Below are 17,794 nucleotides of genomic sequence, written 5' to 3'. Positions count from 1 at the left end.
GTAGCTCTGGGTCTTCCTTTCCTGTGGCTGTCCTCATGAGAGTCAGTTTCATCAGAACGATTGATGGTTTTTGCAACTGAACTTGAAGAAACATTCAAAATTCTTGAGATTTTCCAGATTGACTGACCTTCATGTCTTCAAGTAATGATGGACTGTTGTTTCTCTTTACATATATGAGCTGTTCTTGCCATAATATGAACTTGGTCTTTAACCAAATAGAGCTATCTTCTGTATACCACCCCTACCTTGTCACAACACAACTGATTAGCTCAAAGGAAAGAAATTCCACAAATGAACTTGTAACAAGGCACACCTGTTTATTGAAATGCATTCCAGGTGGCTACCTCATGAAGCTGGTTGAGAGAATGCCAAGAGTATGCAAAGTTGTCTTCAGGGCAAAGGGTGGCTACTTTGAAGAATCTCAAATATAAAATATATCAGTCAGCTCCAAAATGTAGGTGTTTCAGGTTGGTAATGTTCTCTAGTTGCGCTGTGATTGGCTAAGTGTTCTGTCACTGATGTGGACACTAGATCACCTCAAAATCTATGGGGAGAGCTCGAAAATTCAAGCCCCTTGGGTGCTGCCATAGAGTTGCATTAGAAGTGCCCATCCAACAAGTCTCAAGGTCATTGGCCACAGATAAAATTTCATCAAATCACGTTATTACTGTAGCTTTGATTGGACTGATCCTGTCAACATCATACTTTCAAAATCTTAGCTAGCAAGTTAGCAGTCATCATCATGAATCAAATTGATAATCTACTGGCAAATCATTTTTTATCATTTTCATATATGAAGAGAAATGATAGATAAAACATATCGGTGCTCATCGGCCATTGGACATAACATTACACAACAAGTTGGAAATCGCAAATTCAACAATGTGGTTTGGAAGGAATCAGTGGATAACTGCAACCATTTTAAAGCAATCACTAGCCTGCTATTCAGTTGTTGGTGTGTGGTCCAAGTCTGTGTTTAAGGGTCTCTTTTCCAAATGAAAAAGGAAACACATTCAACATCGGCCATGATGTCAATCCAGCATGATTTCTGCCGCGTTCAAAAGAGCTGGACCTCGGTAACTCGATAATCTCAAATTTCAGTGAGTTCAAGACAACTAGGAACTCAGAGAAAAACGAGCCCCACGACTGGGAAAATTCGTTTTGAATAGCAATCCAACTCGGAATTCCAAGTAGGGAACTCAGGCCTCTTTCTAGAGCTCCGACCAGAAGATCACTGAGGTCATGATTCGACCTAGCTTTTTTTCCAGAGTTCCCAGTTGTCTTGAAAGCACCATAAATCCAGAGAATGACAGACGTTTTGATGACAAAAGTTACACAGGAAGGACTGCCGCGCCACGTTCAAGTGAACACAGCAAGGTGAGTCCAAAAATGTCTTGTATGCTTCTGGATAAATGATGTAAAAAGACATGTTGATATGTATACTGCAGGTAAGAAAGTAATAATTAGTGTATGTTGTGTAGTATACTGTTAGTAGCCCATGTGCCCCACCCTAATCATTTTAATTGGGTAAGAACGTGGGCACCGTTTGTCACCGTTATAGTGTAATTAATTTCTTGTTTAGGGCTGTGTAGTGTAGTGGCTTTGCCGGGATGCATACAATTTTTTTCTTTTTTACCCACCAAGATTTACATTATAAAATTGCCACAGATGTTAAGTGTATTTTGGTTGTTTTAACCGTTTTTTCATGCTAAATCGTTTGTTATGCTAGCTCTCGTCCTGTTCGCCATCTCACGTTACACTGTTAGCTTGTTTTCAACATGTGCGCCCTGTCCAAACCTAGAAGGTTCAACATTTTTGTTGAATTTGTATCATTTTATGTTGTAGCAGTGTGCGAGACGCCATAAATCAACTACCACTGCGGTGTATGTTATTGTCTGTTGTCAATCGGGTATTTATTTCATGTGATTGCAATTGTACACTTTGTATTTTATCATTTTGTGTGGAGCGCATATGCAAAATTTAAAATACTATACGTTCAGAACAAGAATAATATAACAGACTGTTTCATGCTGATGTAATTAATGGAGTGTTGGAAAAGTCACGTCAACTACCACTGAGGTGTAAGTTTTTGTCTGTCCCAGAAATAAATAAATAACTACTATCGTGTCCATGCCTCAGAAAGGATTTAGAACCGGAAGGTTACACCAAGTTGGAAACCAAAGTATATAAGATTGTGTAATTAACTGTACCATTAAACCATAACACCAATCAAATAGTATTACTCTGAAGTATGAGGACAACAATAATCAGATTTATTACAGGAATGCAATAAGATACAATTATCAAAAGAGTACATACCATAAGTCGTCAATATAAAAAGGTCAAATGTTGTCTAAGTCTAGAACATAGCATACACCGTAACCGTGGGCGAAGTCAAAGTGTTGCCAGGAAATGTGTAATTACAAATGACTCAAATTGAATGGAGACAAACATCCTCATTTTATCCTACCCAGGGCGGAACCCAATTTCAATAACCCCCAACGTTTATTAGCTTCACTTTGCCAGCCAAAACAAAGAAATCAAAGAGAATGAAAACATCACACACATCCTCTAATCTAATCATCACAACTCAATCTAAATAATATGAGCGCACAACCGGGCCGCTACTGCTTTGATGAAACCAGTTTAGTCGAGCAACTCTGGAAATAAATATCTGCTCCACATACAGTACAGTGAGACATATGAAAATGTTCAGCTCTTTATTCGCTAATGAGATTACAAACATCACAATTCAATTCATACAGTTACATTTCATATGTCAACTCAAGTTTGATCAGTCTTCACACCTCTGATGGCGCTAGGAACTATTGTGCGCAACGTGAGAGATGTCGTTCCGGAGGGAAGATGCAAGTGTGGGAGTACCTCCGCCCCTAAAATGTGAAAACATACGGACAACGGCATACATCGTGATTGAATCCCACGATGTGTTTTGGCGCCAACATGTCAACGATGCCCCCGTCACAGGTCATCATTGGTTGCTCTATCATTCTCTACCCACTACAATTTGGGCAATTATATCATGTAGGCCTATATCCGTTATGTCTTCATGGTTTTTGATAGCCCAAAGCCCGAGTATGTTCAATCGCATTTATAGTTTTGGTAGTACATTATCATTTGGTCCTATGTCCATAACTGAGGGAAGTAGGGATGCTGAGGGTGCTACAGCACCCCTTGAAAAATATTTTTAAAAAACGATATTCCTATGAGTGGCTGATGATAGAATGTAGTGGTCCTGTGTCTTGTGTATACTGATATGTTGCCCCCTACTGGATATATACAGGTATGATATGTATTATGGCACCAAATTCTCTACAATGATTAAAAAACAAAAGAAACTGTTGATTTCCTTGTCACTGAGTGTCCTGCATCCTTTATTAATGCATTACATATGAACTAAGTAGGCCTGTAGCTAATATTGCATCAGTTATTTTAGACTGAGGTAGGAAGTATCTGAAGTATTGTGTGTGTGTGAAAAAACAGATCACTCACATCACAGGACAAAACAGAAGAAATGTCTGATTAAAACTATAGTTCCTCACAACAACAGCTCATTTTGGAAGTGGGCTGCTCATTTGATGGCTAGTTTCTTAAATACCAGCCCCTCGTGCTTGGACAGCCTGGGTGGAGGTGCAAGCTGGTGGCGCTGATATTTGGCGGTCTCTGCCACGTGCACAGGCTTGTGGGCCTGGCAAAAACTAGCCAAAGCTGTTGGCGGCTGGGTACTCCTCTGTTTCAGCTGTCGTAGGCAGAAGAAGGAGATTATTTCTGTGCCCCCTGTACAATTCAGTGACTTGCATACAGGCATCTTTGAAATGTTTGTATGCTTTTTTTAAATGACCATTCGATTGGTGGATTCAAATAAAGTATTTAATGTGTGCGTTAGTTTAGCAGACCCACTTATTGAGAGCGACTTACAAGAGAAATTACGGTTAAATGCCTTGCTCAAGGGCACATTGGCTTATTTGTCACCTAGTCTGCTCTGGGATTCAAACCAGCAACCTTTCGGTTACTGGCCCAACACGCGTAACCGCTAGGCTACCTGCCTCCGTGTATGTGTGTGTGTCATCTAGAAATAAACACTCATGGACAGCACTACTCTGTTTAGTAATGGTCTGGTTGTGTAGATGGTGATATAGTTATGGCTATGACTATGTTATGATTAAATTGAGTGTGGCACTCCACGCTTGTCCTCAACCTGCATTAATCCCTGTTAAGTGGTAATCACTAATTACTAGACTAACATTTAAAAATATATATATTTTCTAATCTGATTTAACACATGACCCCCACAAGAAGTCAGAAAGGCCATCAATTCATGCAATGATATTTAATCAATTAGCCAATAAGTTGGTTGATTCACTTTCTCTTTGAGAAGCGCTTGAAGGGCCTGGACAGGCCTTTTGGAGATCGCCGAAAACATCTTGACAAGGGTATGCTTGCTTTCTCCTGTTGAGACGTGGAGGGAAGATCCTCTGGAAGTGCAGATGTGGCAGCATGTGGAACTATGCTGGGCACTACAGAAGACCGATTTGACATGTACTTTCATTTAGGAATGATGTTATAATGTACAATGGCATCTATTCTCAGTTACAACATACATTACATCGATACATGAGAACCAGCAACTTGAGTTTTACATAAGAGATTACTAGACTAGGTCATTTGTTATTTTCCAATAGCTTTTCTTTGTACACCAATATCGAATAGAAAATGTCCTGCTGTATGTGTTTACCAAGGCTACTCTCAGCAGTAGTCTGGTCTTCGGACTCAGAGGTGTGAATCCTTATTGTTCCTCTTCTTTGAGGATTTAAGTGTTGGAAGAGAAAAAACAACATAATAATAACCGAATCTAACACACCAGAAAGATTCATAAATTAATGGATGGTTTTAGATTTGGAACACTCGCAAATTGAGTTATTTACTCACATTGAACAATTTTGGCCAGCCGTTGTAGGAAGGAGAACTTCACTTTGCTAGCCTTTACATCCTCAGCCAGAGGAAGCACTTTAGATCTGGTGGCTTCGAACAATATTCTTGAGGCGGGCCTTATTACATATGTCGAGGAGCTCTTTACTCAAGGACTTGACAAGAATCCTATCAAAGGTATGGTTGTGTGTCGACACAGCCAGTTGGAGGATTTTCTCTGAGCTAAACTCCTCCAACAGATGTTTGTACTCTTTATGAATCCTCAGGCTCTCTGGATAAGCTTGGGTCTCAGAGGAGCCTGACATTGCACAGAAGACAGCCATTACCGTCGGGATCAGGTCTTGTGATGTGCGTGCGACATCAACTGGGGTTTTGGATTTTGTACAGAAGCCTCACCCCTAGCGTGTTGACGAGGCCGGTAAAAGGCTATATCAATGTCTGAGTTGTCAGAGGATTGGGATGGAGGCGAGGCATATTTGACCACATCTGATCACTGACGATTTTCTGATCTACACCAGAATGACTGGTGGTATCTTCTTTCTCTCCATCCATGTTGGCTTCAAAGCCTCGTAGTACTTTGGAGGGTTCACTTATTGCCACACTGACACAGGAGAGAGATGGCCGAGGGGGAGGACTTGCCACTCATTAAACTGCCTAGGTCAGTGACAGTGGACAAAGATACTTGGAGGGATTCTGGTCCCTCGGTTGAAGATGACACTCTGCTTTGGGCATCAGAAACCAGAGTCCATGACCTGGCTTACCATAACTTTGTTAAACAGACTGACTGTGCCACTCACTGAATACTGATGAAGAAGAGGAGCAGGAAATCCTATCTTCGGACGTGCTAGCCAACACACCGACTCCCTGAGCCAAACTCATTGACGCTAAAGAAAGCACAAGACTAGGATGGAGGAGACGCTTCACTGACTCCTCTGCAAACAGCTGAACAAGTTCATAAGCTGTTGGATTCCCAACCTTCTTGTCCTTTCTCTTCAGCTTAGTAAGAACTGTATCGGATGCAATCGTTCCAGCCGCCACGGTCACCGATGACGTTGACTTGGTGAGTAAGATCATGGGAGAGAGCACCAATCCTACTCTGATATATGACCTCCTCCATTCTAGCTATCCAAGCTGTCAGATCACAGTAACCTGCCCTTCTCCCTCTGGATATTCCTCCTTTATCACGGTATCTGTTATAGCAGACATGGATTTCCTGGCATCACACACCAATGTCTCTGGCTTAGTGGATCCGCTCATGTCGATGACTGGACATCTCACAATGGGTGGAGCAGTCCTCTCTGGCTATTCAGAAGGGATGGGAGTGCCAGGGAGAGCAAATTCCCATTCTTTTCTGTAATTTGGCTGATGACCTTGGCAAAGAGGAAAATGGATTTCAGGTCCTCACCACATCCACTGCTTACCTTCTCAATGTCCTCCAGCATAATTCCAACCACATTCCCTATTTGTGAAAGCTCTCCTGCAGTCACCGTTTGGTCAACATTTTTCTTTTGCAAATCAGAATATGGCTGAGGATTGCTTTGCCTTGAGCCATTGTTGCTTTGGCTTGTTTTTCTCGTTTGAAATAGTTCTTTGCTTTGACATGCAACGTGCCATTTGGGGATCTCTCTGGGTGCTTGTTGGCTTATCTAATTCAGCTTCCTTCACAAGATCTTTGAACATCAACAACAAAGTTGTCAATTATTTTCGATGTCTCCAAATCCACATCTGTCTGTAATGAGCCCAATGGCCACGGAAATCAAGGATCCTGTCAGATGGGCCAGACGTATTCATTAAGCTGGGAGTGCCACTAAATGAATGGGAAGTCTGAACCAAAACAGAGGTAACGCTACAAAACCTCCTTTGAAGCTTTAGTGTTGAACTTAGCACTTGACAGAGTGTCAAGGTTTTCCACCAATGCCTTGCAATAAACTGTATGTTCAGGTTCTCTGGAACAGGAGAGTCTTCAGCATCCAGGTGCTCCAATGCAAGGTCACTGCCAGATGCCAACATTTTAACTTTCACAGCCACTTCTTAAAGCAGCTTAGACGATTCCTGGATCTTATTTTTTTCTCCATTTAATCCAACATGTCTTCAAAAACAGTAATCACCTTGTCTGTCGCAGGTGGAATGCAGGACTCAACATCTATTTCGTCCTCTGGATTGGTGTGATCATTGAAACACTTCTGGACCATGTTGACCATCTGTTCGGTTGCCGGAGTACCAGAGGCAACAGGGGAGGACTGCCCAGAAAGCGTTCTGCTGATAGAGTTGAGCTGTTCAATCACCTCTTTGAAAAGACCAGCAGTCAGCTCAGGTGGGCAAGAGGACATAATCTCATGGTCAGACAGTTGCTCCTGGACACTGCTGATGATACTGTCCTCTGACATCCCTATGTGGACTTTCACTGAGCTCTGGGAACTTCAAAACAAACAATGCAATGCAATCAAATCAATCTCACTCACAGTAGTGGTGCGTGGGTAAAATCACTGAGGAAGCAAAGCCAAGCCAGCAAAAAAAGCCATTTTATAACCTGTTGTGATAATTGCGTTGTTTGCTCTGTAATCAATTTGTTCATGAGCCACCGTGATGTACAATAAGGCCGTGACACCAAAAAGACAACAGTCACACAGTGGTGGAATAAATTCAACTACACATAGTTTGTTTCATCACAAAACCAGAGACCAACATCTGTCCGGTGAAATCCACAAAGCAAACGTTGCCTACAAAACAATTATCACCTGCACAATGGTCAAACAAGTTCATGTTTTTCAATAGTTTACTATACAACTACTGATTTAGAACCACAGTGTTACCGCAAGTCAGCACAAAGACAACAGGAGCACTGCTATTCCAGCACCTTGAGGAAGTAGAAGAAAATGTAAGAGAAATCTACGTTCGCTCTCAATACCATGTTCTGATAGTGATATAAGTGTTTTATAGGTCTCTTTGAATAAAACTGTCCACGCAGCCTTTCATCCGGACTACAATATTTGACTACAGTTTCATTGACAACAGATTACAATTGGCCTGCACATCACAAGACAGATGTAGAGAACCAATGCTGTGGTTTATATCTCTACCCGCATCATTGTCAGTGCCCTGCTCCCCTGGCTTCCTGACACTACTATTCCTCTTGCACTCTCTACAAGTCAAAACACAGAAATGGTCCTATTCAGACCCCTTAACTTTTTCCACATTTTGTTACGTTACAGCCTTATTCTAAAATGGATTCAATTTTTGCTTTCTCATCAATCTACACACAACACCCCATAATGACAAAGCAAAAACAGTCTTAAATGTTTTTTTTGCAAATGTATTCAAAAATGTAAACAACGCAATTATCACATTTATTCAGACCCTTTAGTCAGTACTTTGTTGAAGCACCTTTGGCAGCCTCGAGTCTTCTTCTGTATGACGGTAAAAGCTTTGCACACCTGTATTTAGGGATTTTCTCCTATTTGTCTCTGCAGATCCTCTCAAGCGCTGTCAGGTTGGATAGGGGGCGTCATTGCACAGCTATTTTCAGGTCTCTCCAGAGATGTTCGATCAGGTTCAAGTCCGGGCTCTGGCTGGGCCACTCAAGGACATTCAGAGACGTCCCCCGAAGCCACTCCTACATTGCCTTGGCTGTGTTCATTGGCCTGTTGGAAAGTGAACCTTCGCTCCAGTCTGAAATCCTGAGCAGGTTTTTATCAAGGATCTCTGTACTTTTCTCTGTTCATCTTTCCCTCAATCCTGACTAGTCTCCCAGTCCCTGCCGCTGAAAAACATCCCCACAGCATGATGCTGCCACCACCATGCTTCACCATAGGGATGGTGCCAGGTTTCCCCCAGATGTGACGCTTAGTGTTCAGGCCAAAGAGTTCAATATTGGTTTCATCAGACCAGAGAACCTTGTTTCTCATGGTCTGAGAGTCCTTTAGGTGCCTTTTGTCAAACTCCAAGCGGGCTGACATGAGCCTTTTACTGAGGAATGGCTTCCGTCTGGCCACTCTACCATAAAGGCCTGATTGGTGGAGTGTTGCAGAGATGGTTGTCCTTCTGGAAGGTTCTCCCATCTCCACAGAGGTACTCTGGAGTTCTGTGAGAGTGACCATCAGGTTCTTGGTCTCCTCCCTGACCAAGGTCCTTCTCCCCCGATTGCTCAGTTTGGCTGGGCGGCCAGCTCTAGGAAGAGTCTTGGTGGTTCCAAACTTCTTCCATTTAAGAATAATGAAGGCCACTGTGTTCTTCGAGACCTACAATGATGAAAGGCATTTTTTGGTACCCTTTCCCAGATCTGTGTCTTGACACAATCCTGTCTGAGCTCTTTGGACAAGTCCTTCGACCTCATGGCTTGGTTTTTGCTCTGACATGCACTGTCAACTAAGGGACCTTATATAGACAGGCGTATACCTTTCCAAATCATGTCCAATCAATTTAATTTACTCCAATGAAGTTGCAGATACATCTCAAGGATCATCAATGGAAACATGATGTACCTGAGCTCAATTTCGAGTCTCATAGCAAAGGGTCTGAATACTTATGTAAATAAGGTATTTCTGTTTTATATTTTTAACATATTTTCAAAAATGTCTAAAAAACGCTTTTCACTTTGTCGTTATGGGATATTGTGTGTAAATTGAGTGCAAATATGAATGTAATCCATTTCAGAATAAGGCTGTAACGTAACAAATTCGGAAAAAGTTAAGGGGCCTGAATATTTTCCGAATGCACTGTAGCCTATGCCGTCCTATTGTGGATTTGTTTTGGTAGAACATGTACGATCTACTTTTCCCTCATCACTGTCTTACACTTTGAATTCGTCATCAGGATATACTACGAACCCAAAAGCTAAGACGAACTCAAAAGCTTTGGACAGTTTTTTTCCAAACTAGCTTTTCAATCAAATCCCATTATCACCAGCACGCCACCAGAACACGTGCATGTAGGCTACCATATTTTTCAGCATATCTTTTGGAAGCTTAAACTCATTGGGTAGGCTGCAATGAGCAATTTTCACTTAAAGTAATGGGGTAGGGCAGGCTATCCAGATAAACAAATACATTAATAGGCCTACACTTAATTGCAGCTCATAGGCACATTCCTTATTACAGTTTGAACTGAAATGAAATAGGAGATTCAGGGATGAATGTGAGTGTCTCCTCTTTCTTTTTCATTACTGATGGGCACATGACTGCAAACTTTAAGTATTTGATTGAAATTATTTGTCATACTGTAAGTTTCAATAACAGTATTTTCAATCAGCCTTCAAAATGAAAATGTTGAAGATGAGTCTATCCACTAGATGGCAGCGTGACTAACTGGGCAAGTCTGTAACAAAAAAGCAACACATTTTTTCAAAGACACTAAGCTGTTTACAATTCGGTCTACTTCCATCTTATTATCTCAGTCACATGGCAAAATAAATGTTAGGCTACATTAAGTAAGACGGCGTGTCTGATTTCACTTTTTACCTACATTGTAGCCTAAACATGACAAAAAACGTTTGCGGTTGATAAGGCTAGATTAGCGCTCTGAATGTGGGAAACAAATGGAAAATTACAATATTATTGGCTTGTTTCCAGTGCAAACCTACGACTAGGCCTAAATAGTGTGAAGGTCAGATCGTGGGGATTCCAATTGCCGCTGTCCGTCGTGCTGAATCCCCAACAAGTGCAAGCACTTGTTTGTTTACTTTCTGCTACAATTCTTCACATGGCATTGACACCACAACACACACACACACACAGACCATTGTTTCCTATAACGGAAACCATTGTTTCCTAATGTGAGACCCACTGTTGCAGCTATGCAAGATTTCTTAATATAATTGCATTCAATATAAACTCAAAAATCATGTCAAAACTTATAGTTTATGCATCTCCTTAGACCCAGTTGTATCTTTTCAGATGAAAGTTTATTTTTTTAAGCTTCATATGTAGCCTACATGTTACACTCAAGCCATTAATTTCCACAATGAGCTCACCAAAACTCATCCAATAATGTGGCCTAATGCATCACAGTTTGGAGGAGTGTCTTGTGGAAGTCGGACGCCCCCAGAGTCTGAGTCGGCTGACCCCTCCATCTGGGGCGATGACCAGGCGCACGTGACTGACCGGCCCAGACAGCGCCAGCGAGTCACATGAGTAAAAGTGCCTGTGATGGGCCTGCAGCTAGAACAGACAGGAAACAGCTCTCACCAAACTGATGTTTTACTGTGGCAGTTTGGAACGGTTATTATCATCACTGGTTGTAGGTTATGAGTCGTTTTCGTACTTAAGCAGTTGCACAAGGGGGAAAAAGTAAGTTAGGTGGACTGTTGACTTTGGCAGACGTTTCACGTCACAGAAACTTGGGCACATGAGAGAAGTGTGAAGCACAACACCTCTCACAGATGAGACAGATATCCTCCTTACATTTGCCAAGACCTGATTTAGTTGTTACACATGCACATTCTATTGTTTACCTAAATAATATGTTTTGAAACACACACACACTTGAATTTCTCCCCATCTGTCTGGAATATGGACATTTAAACACTGAATTGATTAAAATGCTGAAAATAACTTTTTGGATGAAAAATGTGCTGATAAAGTCTCAGTAGGAGCGCTGATCTAGGATCAGGTCCCCCCTACGCATTGTGAACTTACTAAAAGGCTAAACAGATCCTAGATCAGTGCTCTAACGGGCCCAGGCATTGGAGTGAATTATAGGGATAATGGTTGACATACTTTCTGAGGTTGCAGAAGCACCCGCCATTTGTTTCCTGGATCGCTGCTCCACCTGCCACTCACATACTTCCCTTCCTCCTCGGGGGTCAGATGGCACGCTTCTATCTTACAGGAGTCTGGGAAGTTTCCTGCGTGTTGTCATCACATGATACAGTTAGAGAAACACAAAACCTCTGTCTCAGTAGTCTGTACAGTGGACGTCTCCATTGTGATCGCTTGTAATCTAACCTGTTACATTGTCATAACTAGAGAAAGGGGATACCTAGTAGTCGGTTGCATAGCTAAATGCATTCAACCGAAATATGTCTTCTGCATTTAACCCAACCCCTATGAATCAGAGAAGTGCAGTGGGCTTCCTTAATCGACATCCACGTCATGGGCGCTCGGGGAGCAGTTGTTGTTGGGGGTTAACTGCCTTGCTCAAGGGCAGAACGACAGATTTTTCCACCTTTCGGGTTACTGGCCCAACGCTCTTAACCGCTAGCCTACCTGCCGTAATCCTAAACATAGTAACCAAGTCTTTAACAGTGACTGGAACAGACAGAATGTGTGTGCGTGCGTGTGTTACTCTACCTTTGAAGTGGTTGGTGTCTATCTCAATTTGGCTGATGACTCCGGGATGCCCCAGTCTGAGAACGGCCCACTCATAACCTGGTACCTGTAGGATGCCCTTCCCATCCACCTGTGGAGCACAGTATCAGGTCACCAGATGATACATCAGTGTCGTGTTCACCAAGGAGAAAAAAAATTGAAATAGAGTGAAACAGGGAGGTACTACCTGAAATTGCCCAAAAAGAACGCAGATTTTCTGTAGAAAACATTCCAAAAATGTCTACTCTGAATTGTCCTACTGAACACGATCCAGTGCTATTATGGCATGTGCCAAACTTAGCTGAATTTATTTTGCACTGTTGATGAAGAGCGGCAAGTAAGCATTTCACTGTACCGTTTACACTCGCTGTATCCTGTACACGTGACGAATAAAATGTAATTTTAAGTTACCTGTAGGTTTTTGGGTCTGTCCAGTCGACGGGCTGTCTCCCATCCATCGCCCATGTTTGCAGATCTTCCCAAACCTACAAGGGTATGTTTCCCGGTCAACCCAGTCTATAGACTTGTCTCATTTTGATATGTTCATTACCAATGGTATGCACTACCGATGAGATTCTGGACCGTTGCCAATATTGACATCGTCATTAAAACATATCACAGGCCTGCCAGTAATTTCCCTGTATATATATTAAGGAACACCTAACTATTCAAGACTCATACTGCTTCTTTCGACAACAATTACAAATCCCAAAGGTACATCATGAGATTGGAGTAAGATCTTTCAGCCACAAAGGCCCAACTGACTGGAATCATTTACCAAATAGATAAATCATGTGTGCACTTCATTAGTGAAAGATAGATCAATAAATGAGATGGACACAGCTGGTTGAAAGAATTCTGCCTTTGTTATATCTGTCTTTGTTATATCTGTCTGTGTTATTCAGTATTTCCAAATGAATTAGTGCGAAAATAAATATTGCCCTATTTGTTTTTACTTTATATTCCAGTGCCATCTGTACTGAAGTGATTGATTCCTTAATCAGTATGATGACAGAAGCCCCATTGAAATGTTTGCAGAATGACAGCATTGGCATACCAATCATATTCCGGGGGTGGCCAAAGTGGGCGTCGCTGTAGCCCAGACAGACCCCACCGTTGACCAGGGCCACCAGGTCCAGCTGGTCCTGTGTGGGCAGGGCAGACCAGTCTTTCTGCCCAACGCCATAGACCTTCAGTCTAGCAATCCCCCCATCTGCAACACAAGCGTAAGTACAGATCCTTTATCAGGAATATTGATGAGAAATGATGTAACCAATAGCAGAGAGAGTGTCTGACGTGGAGGTGTTACCTGGGTACATGTTGAGTCGTAGGTGGGTGACTCTGCTGGGGTAGTTGATTGGGAAGTAGTTATGACAGGTGTCGGAGTATCCAGGTTTCAGCTCTGTCACAGGAACAAGCTCCTCCCACGACTCAGAGTGCAACTGTCAGTCAAACACAATTGATCATTGATCTTCTCCAGTGTGTGTGTGTACAATGTCAGTGTAAACGGTTGTACCTTAGCAACTGCTTCAAACTGACTGTCGGAAGCAGCCATGCCAGTGCGGTCTCCCTCCAGGGTCAGTGCTGGGGCCTCATCTGATCAGACAGACAAAACACAGAAACATACATGACTATGACTTTTGCCAATTGTAACTGTAACAGTGTTGCTTCCGTCCCTCTCCTCGCCCCAACCTTGGGCTTGAACCAGGGACACTCTGCACACGTCGGTGACAATCACGCTCGAAGCATCGTTGCCTATCCCGCCACAAAAGTTACAGAAAATCTGCGTTCTTACTGGACAAGTTCAGGTAGTACCTCCCTGTTTCACTCTATTTTAAAACAACTCCTTCAAGGTATCAGAGCAAGTGACGTCACCGATTGAAACACTACTAGTGCGCACCACGAACTAGCTAGCCATTTCACACTGGTTAGTTTGCTGATGCCATGTAGAATGTGGGCCTTGCTAATTCACACCCCGAAACAGTTATTTTCTTGTCTTGTGAAAGCAAAACGTATTCTGTAGAATTCTGACAAACACTCCAGGAAACCAAACCAGGGTACTGAATTCCATATGTGAAAACACCCTATGGATCTTTCTAACCTATCATGAGGTATTAGACAGATTTTTTTTTCTCTCACAATTTTTGGGCAAAAGAGCTGATCTGATTGGTCAAGACCAATTAGTGGAAAAATATCAGTATTTTGCTGCCTGTGTAAAAACATTATGTTACACGGTCATCCATACCCAGACATGCAGCTTGAACTGAGGCAGAGGGCGAGTAGTTTCCAGTAAAGAAGGACGTGTCCACATCCAGGCCATGTATGATGCCAGGTACACCCAGCTGGATGATGCACCAGTCATGACCTGGAAGAGAAAGCAGACAAGGTCAAGCTTCTGTATTCAGATTAGCCTACCTATGATCATTTCATTTTCCCACCAATGAAATTATTGTAACTTTGTGTCTCTTCAAGTTATACCAGGTATTCTTTTCCTTCTCGTCTCCCAGCCATCCATCCATTTTCCGTACTCGGTGAATGCAGACGCTATGAACTCTGGTGGCTCTCTCTTCCAACCACGTGCAGCGAACAAAGGGAAGAGGGTGGTAGATGTGAATGGTAGTGGATCAACAGATGACAGCGGATTAGTAATGTAAGTGTGCACAGTACCTTCAGAAGATTGCTAGCTGGTGCAAACCATTCGTCTGTCGCAAAAATAACCTAAGATGATAGTGAGCACGTAAACAGATGAACATTGTCTCATGTTGTGTAATTTACACTTTTCAAAATGTCAAACTTGTGTCCATGGTGTAAGACTTACATTTCCTCCAGCTGTCTCACAGGCCAGGTTATTAAACTGCAGAAAGTCTGGTTGATCACTGACAATTTTCACTGCTTTTCGGTCTGCCATTCTATTGCAGACTATAATTTACAATCCCGACATGTAACTCGATCCAGATTGAGAAAATAATTCTCATTTACCTCATACAATAAGATAAATCTGCTTTTATATATTACAGCTTCCCGTACTTCCAAGTTTAAAAAAGCAGTCCACAACCACTAATGAATAGATTCTTCTGGTGCCTGTTTTCTTTCAATCAATTCACCAGGGCAAAGTCCGGTGACTGGGAAGTCATTGACAGCAGTGTTAACTAAACTAAACGAGATAGGTGGTGGTGGAATGGATTTTTTTTGTTTTGAATACTGAATATCTGTTGAAGATTGTTGTGCTTTAGCTTTCTTTTGTGGGAAGAAAGCGAGAGCACCTTGTACAACCACGATGGGGTTATATTAAACTGGCCAGAGTTGCACGGGGCTATGGTCCGTCACGTGAGGGAGGCGCGCTCTGCTATAATCGAACAGCAATCTGAACCGCTTGGTTATGTTTTTAGAAAGGCAGCATGATCCGTCATTCAGAAACGTACGTCTCTTTTCCATAAAATGCATGTTCACATTTTCTAGCCAGTTGTCATTGGGAAAGCAGATAAAGCGTTTATCAAAAGCAATCACTTTTGCATGTGAAAACAAAATCCTACTCATTACTCCACGTGCTTAACCTAGTGTCATTCTTGTTTTGAGCTGACTCACTCCTGTCTAGGGAGGAGCAGTTTTTTCCTTGTATATACCAGTAAAACATTATTCTGATGACTTTGACATTTCTTGAATGTTAAATTCTTGCACATTTTCTCATTAAAAGTACTGTAATGAAACAGCAGGTCCCAAACCCTCGACCTTCTAGCCCGAGGTCCGGCGCGCTATCGATTTCCGCGCTTATAAACCCAGGGTCGTTACAGGACATTTCAAACTTTTTTAACAAATCAAAAACTGAAAAATTGGGCGTGCAAAATTATTCAGCCCCCTTAAGTTAATACTTTGTAGCGCCACCTTTTGCTGCGATTACAGCTGTAAATCGCTTGGGGTATGTCTCTATCAGTTTTGCACATCGAGAGACTGACATTTTTTCCCATTCCTCCTTGCAAAACAGCTCGAGCTCAGTGAGGTTGGATGGAGAGCATTTGTGAACAGCAGTTTTCAGTTCTTTCCACAGATTCTCGATTGGATTCAGGTCTGGACTTTGACTTGGCCATTCTAACACCTGGATATGTTTATTTTTAAGCTAGCTCCCAAACTGAAATACGATAAATATCTGTTTTGGAAATAAGTTTAAATATACTGAACAAAAATGCAAACGCAACATGCAACAATTTTACTGAGTTGCAGTTCATATAATGACATCAGTCAATTGAAATAAATGAATTAGACCCCAATCTATGGATTTCACGCGACTGGGCATAAGCGTGGCCATAGGTGGGTCTGGGAGGGCATACCCACTGGGAAGCCAGGCCTAGCCAATCAGAATGAGTTTTTCCCCAGGGATTTATTACAGATATAAATACTCCCCAGTTTCATCAGCTGTCCAGGTGGCTGGTCTCAGACGATCCCGCAGGTGAAGAAGTCTGATGTGTAGGTCCTGGGCTGGTGTGGTTACACGTGGTCTGCGGTTGAGGCTGATTGAATGTACTGCCTAGTTCTCTAAAACAACATTGGAGGCAGCATGTGGTAGAGAAATGAACATTCAATTATCTGGCAACAGTGCTGGTGGACATTCCTGCAGTCAGTATGCAAATTGATATATGTGGCATTGTGTTGTGTGACAAAACTGCACATTTTAGAGTGGCCTTTTATTGCCCCCAGCACAAGGTTCACCTGTGTAATGATCATGACGATTAATCAGATTCTTGATATGCCACACCTGTCAGATGGATGCATTATCTTGGCAAAGTAGACATGCTCACTAACAGGGATGTAAACATATTTGTGCAAAACATACTGGGATCTTTTATTTCATATCGTGAAACATTGGTCCAACACTTTACATGTTGCGTTTATATTTCTGTTCAGTATTATGCAGTATGCAATACGAATCGTCTTGATCATATAAAGGAGGCACTGTAACTTCGTTGACAATTTATTAAAAGCTAGCCAATGTTAACAGACTAGGCTAGTCAACTGTAAATGTAAATTTGTGGTTCATTAGCCATCTGTCTGTGAATTCAGTTGTTGTATCATGTTTTGGCATGATTGTCTCATTTCAAGTAACTAGCAGCAGGCTTAAAGAAACATTAAATCATACACTTAGCATGGAAACACATAAAAGCATGTTTTGAGAAAGATGTCTGTCATGCTAGACTGGAGGTTTTTAAAAAACGACAGCTGCATATGCATATTAGCCAATACATATGGTATAGCCTAGCACTTATAGCATACCTCGCTTTACATCTTCTCTAAAAACAGTTGTATAATGTTATCTGCAATAAGATAACCAGAGTTTGATTTCCAAACCATTTGAGTTCTCAAATAGCAGCTGCCCAAAACCATGGTGGGCCTGCATAATGTTGGATGCATTGGAATATAATGTATGGATAATGATAACGAGCCTGTAGGATTATAGAAACAGCAGTTGGGAAATTAAGCTTTGTTTCAAATACTCAATGTTCATTGAATGGGAGTATATTAACTTTCCTACTAACCTTCTAAAAGTTGAC

At 41.9% G+C, this 17,794-nt stretch overlaps 1 protein-coding gene across 2 annotated transcripts; it reads right to left on the bottom strand.

Annotated features, from left to right (window-relative positions):
- Window positions 1–2,703: 2,703 nt before the first annotated feature.
- allc (allantoicase) lies at window positions 2,704–16,021 on the bottom strand. Of its 2 annotated transcripts, none has more exons than XM_020496831.2 (11): window positions 15,070–15,946; window positions 14,919–14,969; window positions 14,730–14,817; window positions 14,497–14,616; window positions 13,768–13,847; window positions 13,561–13,693; window positions 13,309–13,464; window positions 12,663–12,736; window positions 12,234–12,342; window positions 11,661–11,788; window positions 2,704–4,535 (listed from the first exon to the last, which is right to left on the bottom strand). In XM_020496831.2, exons 1-11 carry the CDS (start codon window positions 15,157–15,159, stop codon window positions 4,524–4,526), a joined length of 1,041 nt encoding a protein of 346 aa, XP_020352420.1. In that variant the 5' UTR covers window positions 15,160–15,946; the 3' UTR covers window positions 2,704–4,523. The 2 variants fall into 2 exon arrangements, with proteins under 2 accessions (XP_020352420.1, XP_020352419.1); XM_020496830.2 differs by lacking the exon at window positions 2,704–4,535 and adding an exon at window positions 10,827–11,102 and having other exon boundaries at window positions 15,070–16,021.
- Window positions 16,022–17,794: the final 1,773 nt, after the last annotated feature.

The sequence above is a fragment of the Oncorhynchus kisutch genome, linkage group LG12 (assembly GCF_002021735.2).
Source record: "Oncorhynchus kisutch isolate 150728-3 linkage group LG12, Okis_V2, whole genome shotgun sequence".
NCBI lineage: Eukaryota > Metazoa > Chordata > Actinopteri > Salmoniformes > Salmonidae > Oncorhynchus > Oncorhynchus kisutch.
The sequence above is the reverse complement of the archived record's forward strand: the minus strand, read 5'-3'. Positions and strand labels throughout refer to the sequence as shown.

What these genes read in the sequence shown, in the direction of transcription:
- allc (XM_020496830.2), bottom strand. Translation starts at nt 15,159, where the DNA reads ATGGCAGACCGAAAAGCAGTGAAAATTGTCAGTGATCAACCAGACTTT. An exon ending in ACGACTCAACATGTACCCAG is followed by an intron (nt 13,465 to 13,560) that starts GTAACACCTCCA and finishes CTTGTGTTGCAG; the next exon opens with ATGGGGGGATTGCTAGACTG. An exon ending in TGCTTCTGCAACCTCAGAAA is followed by an intron (nt 11,103 to 11,660) that starts GTATGTCAACCA and finishes TGTCTGTTCTAG; the next exon opens with CTGCAGGCCCATCACAGGCA.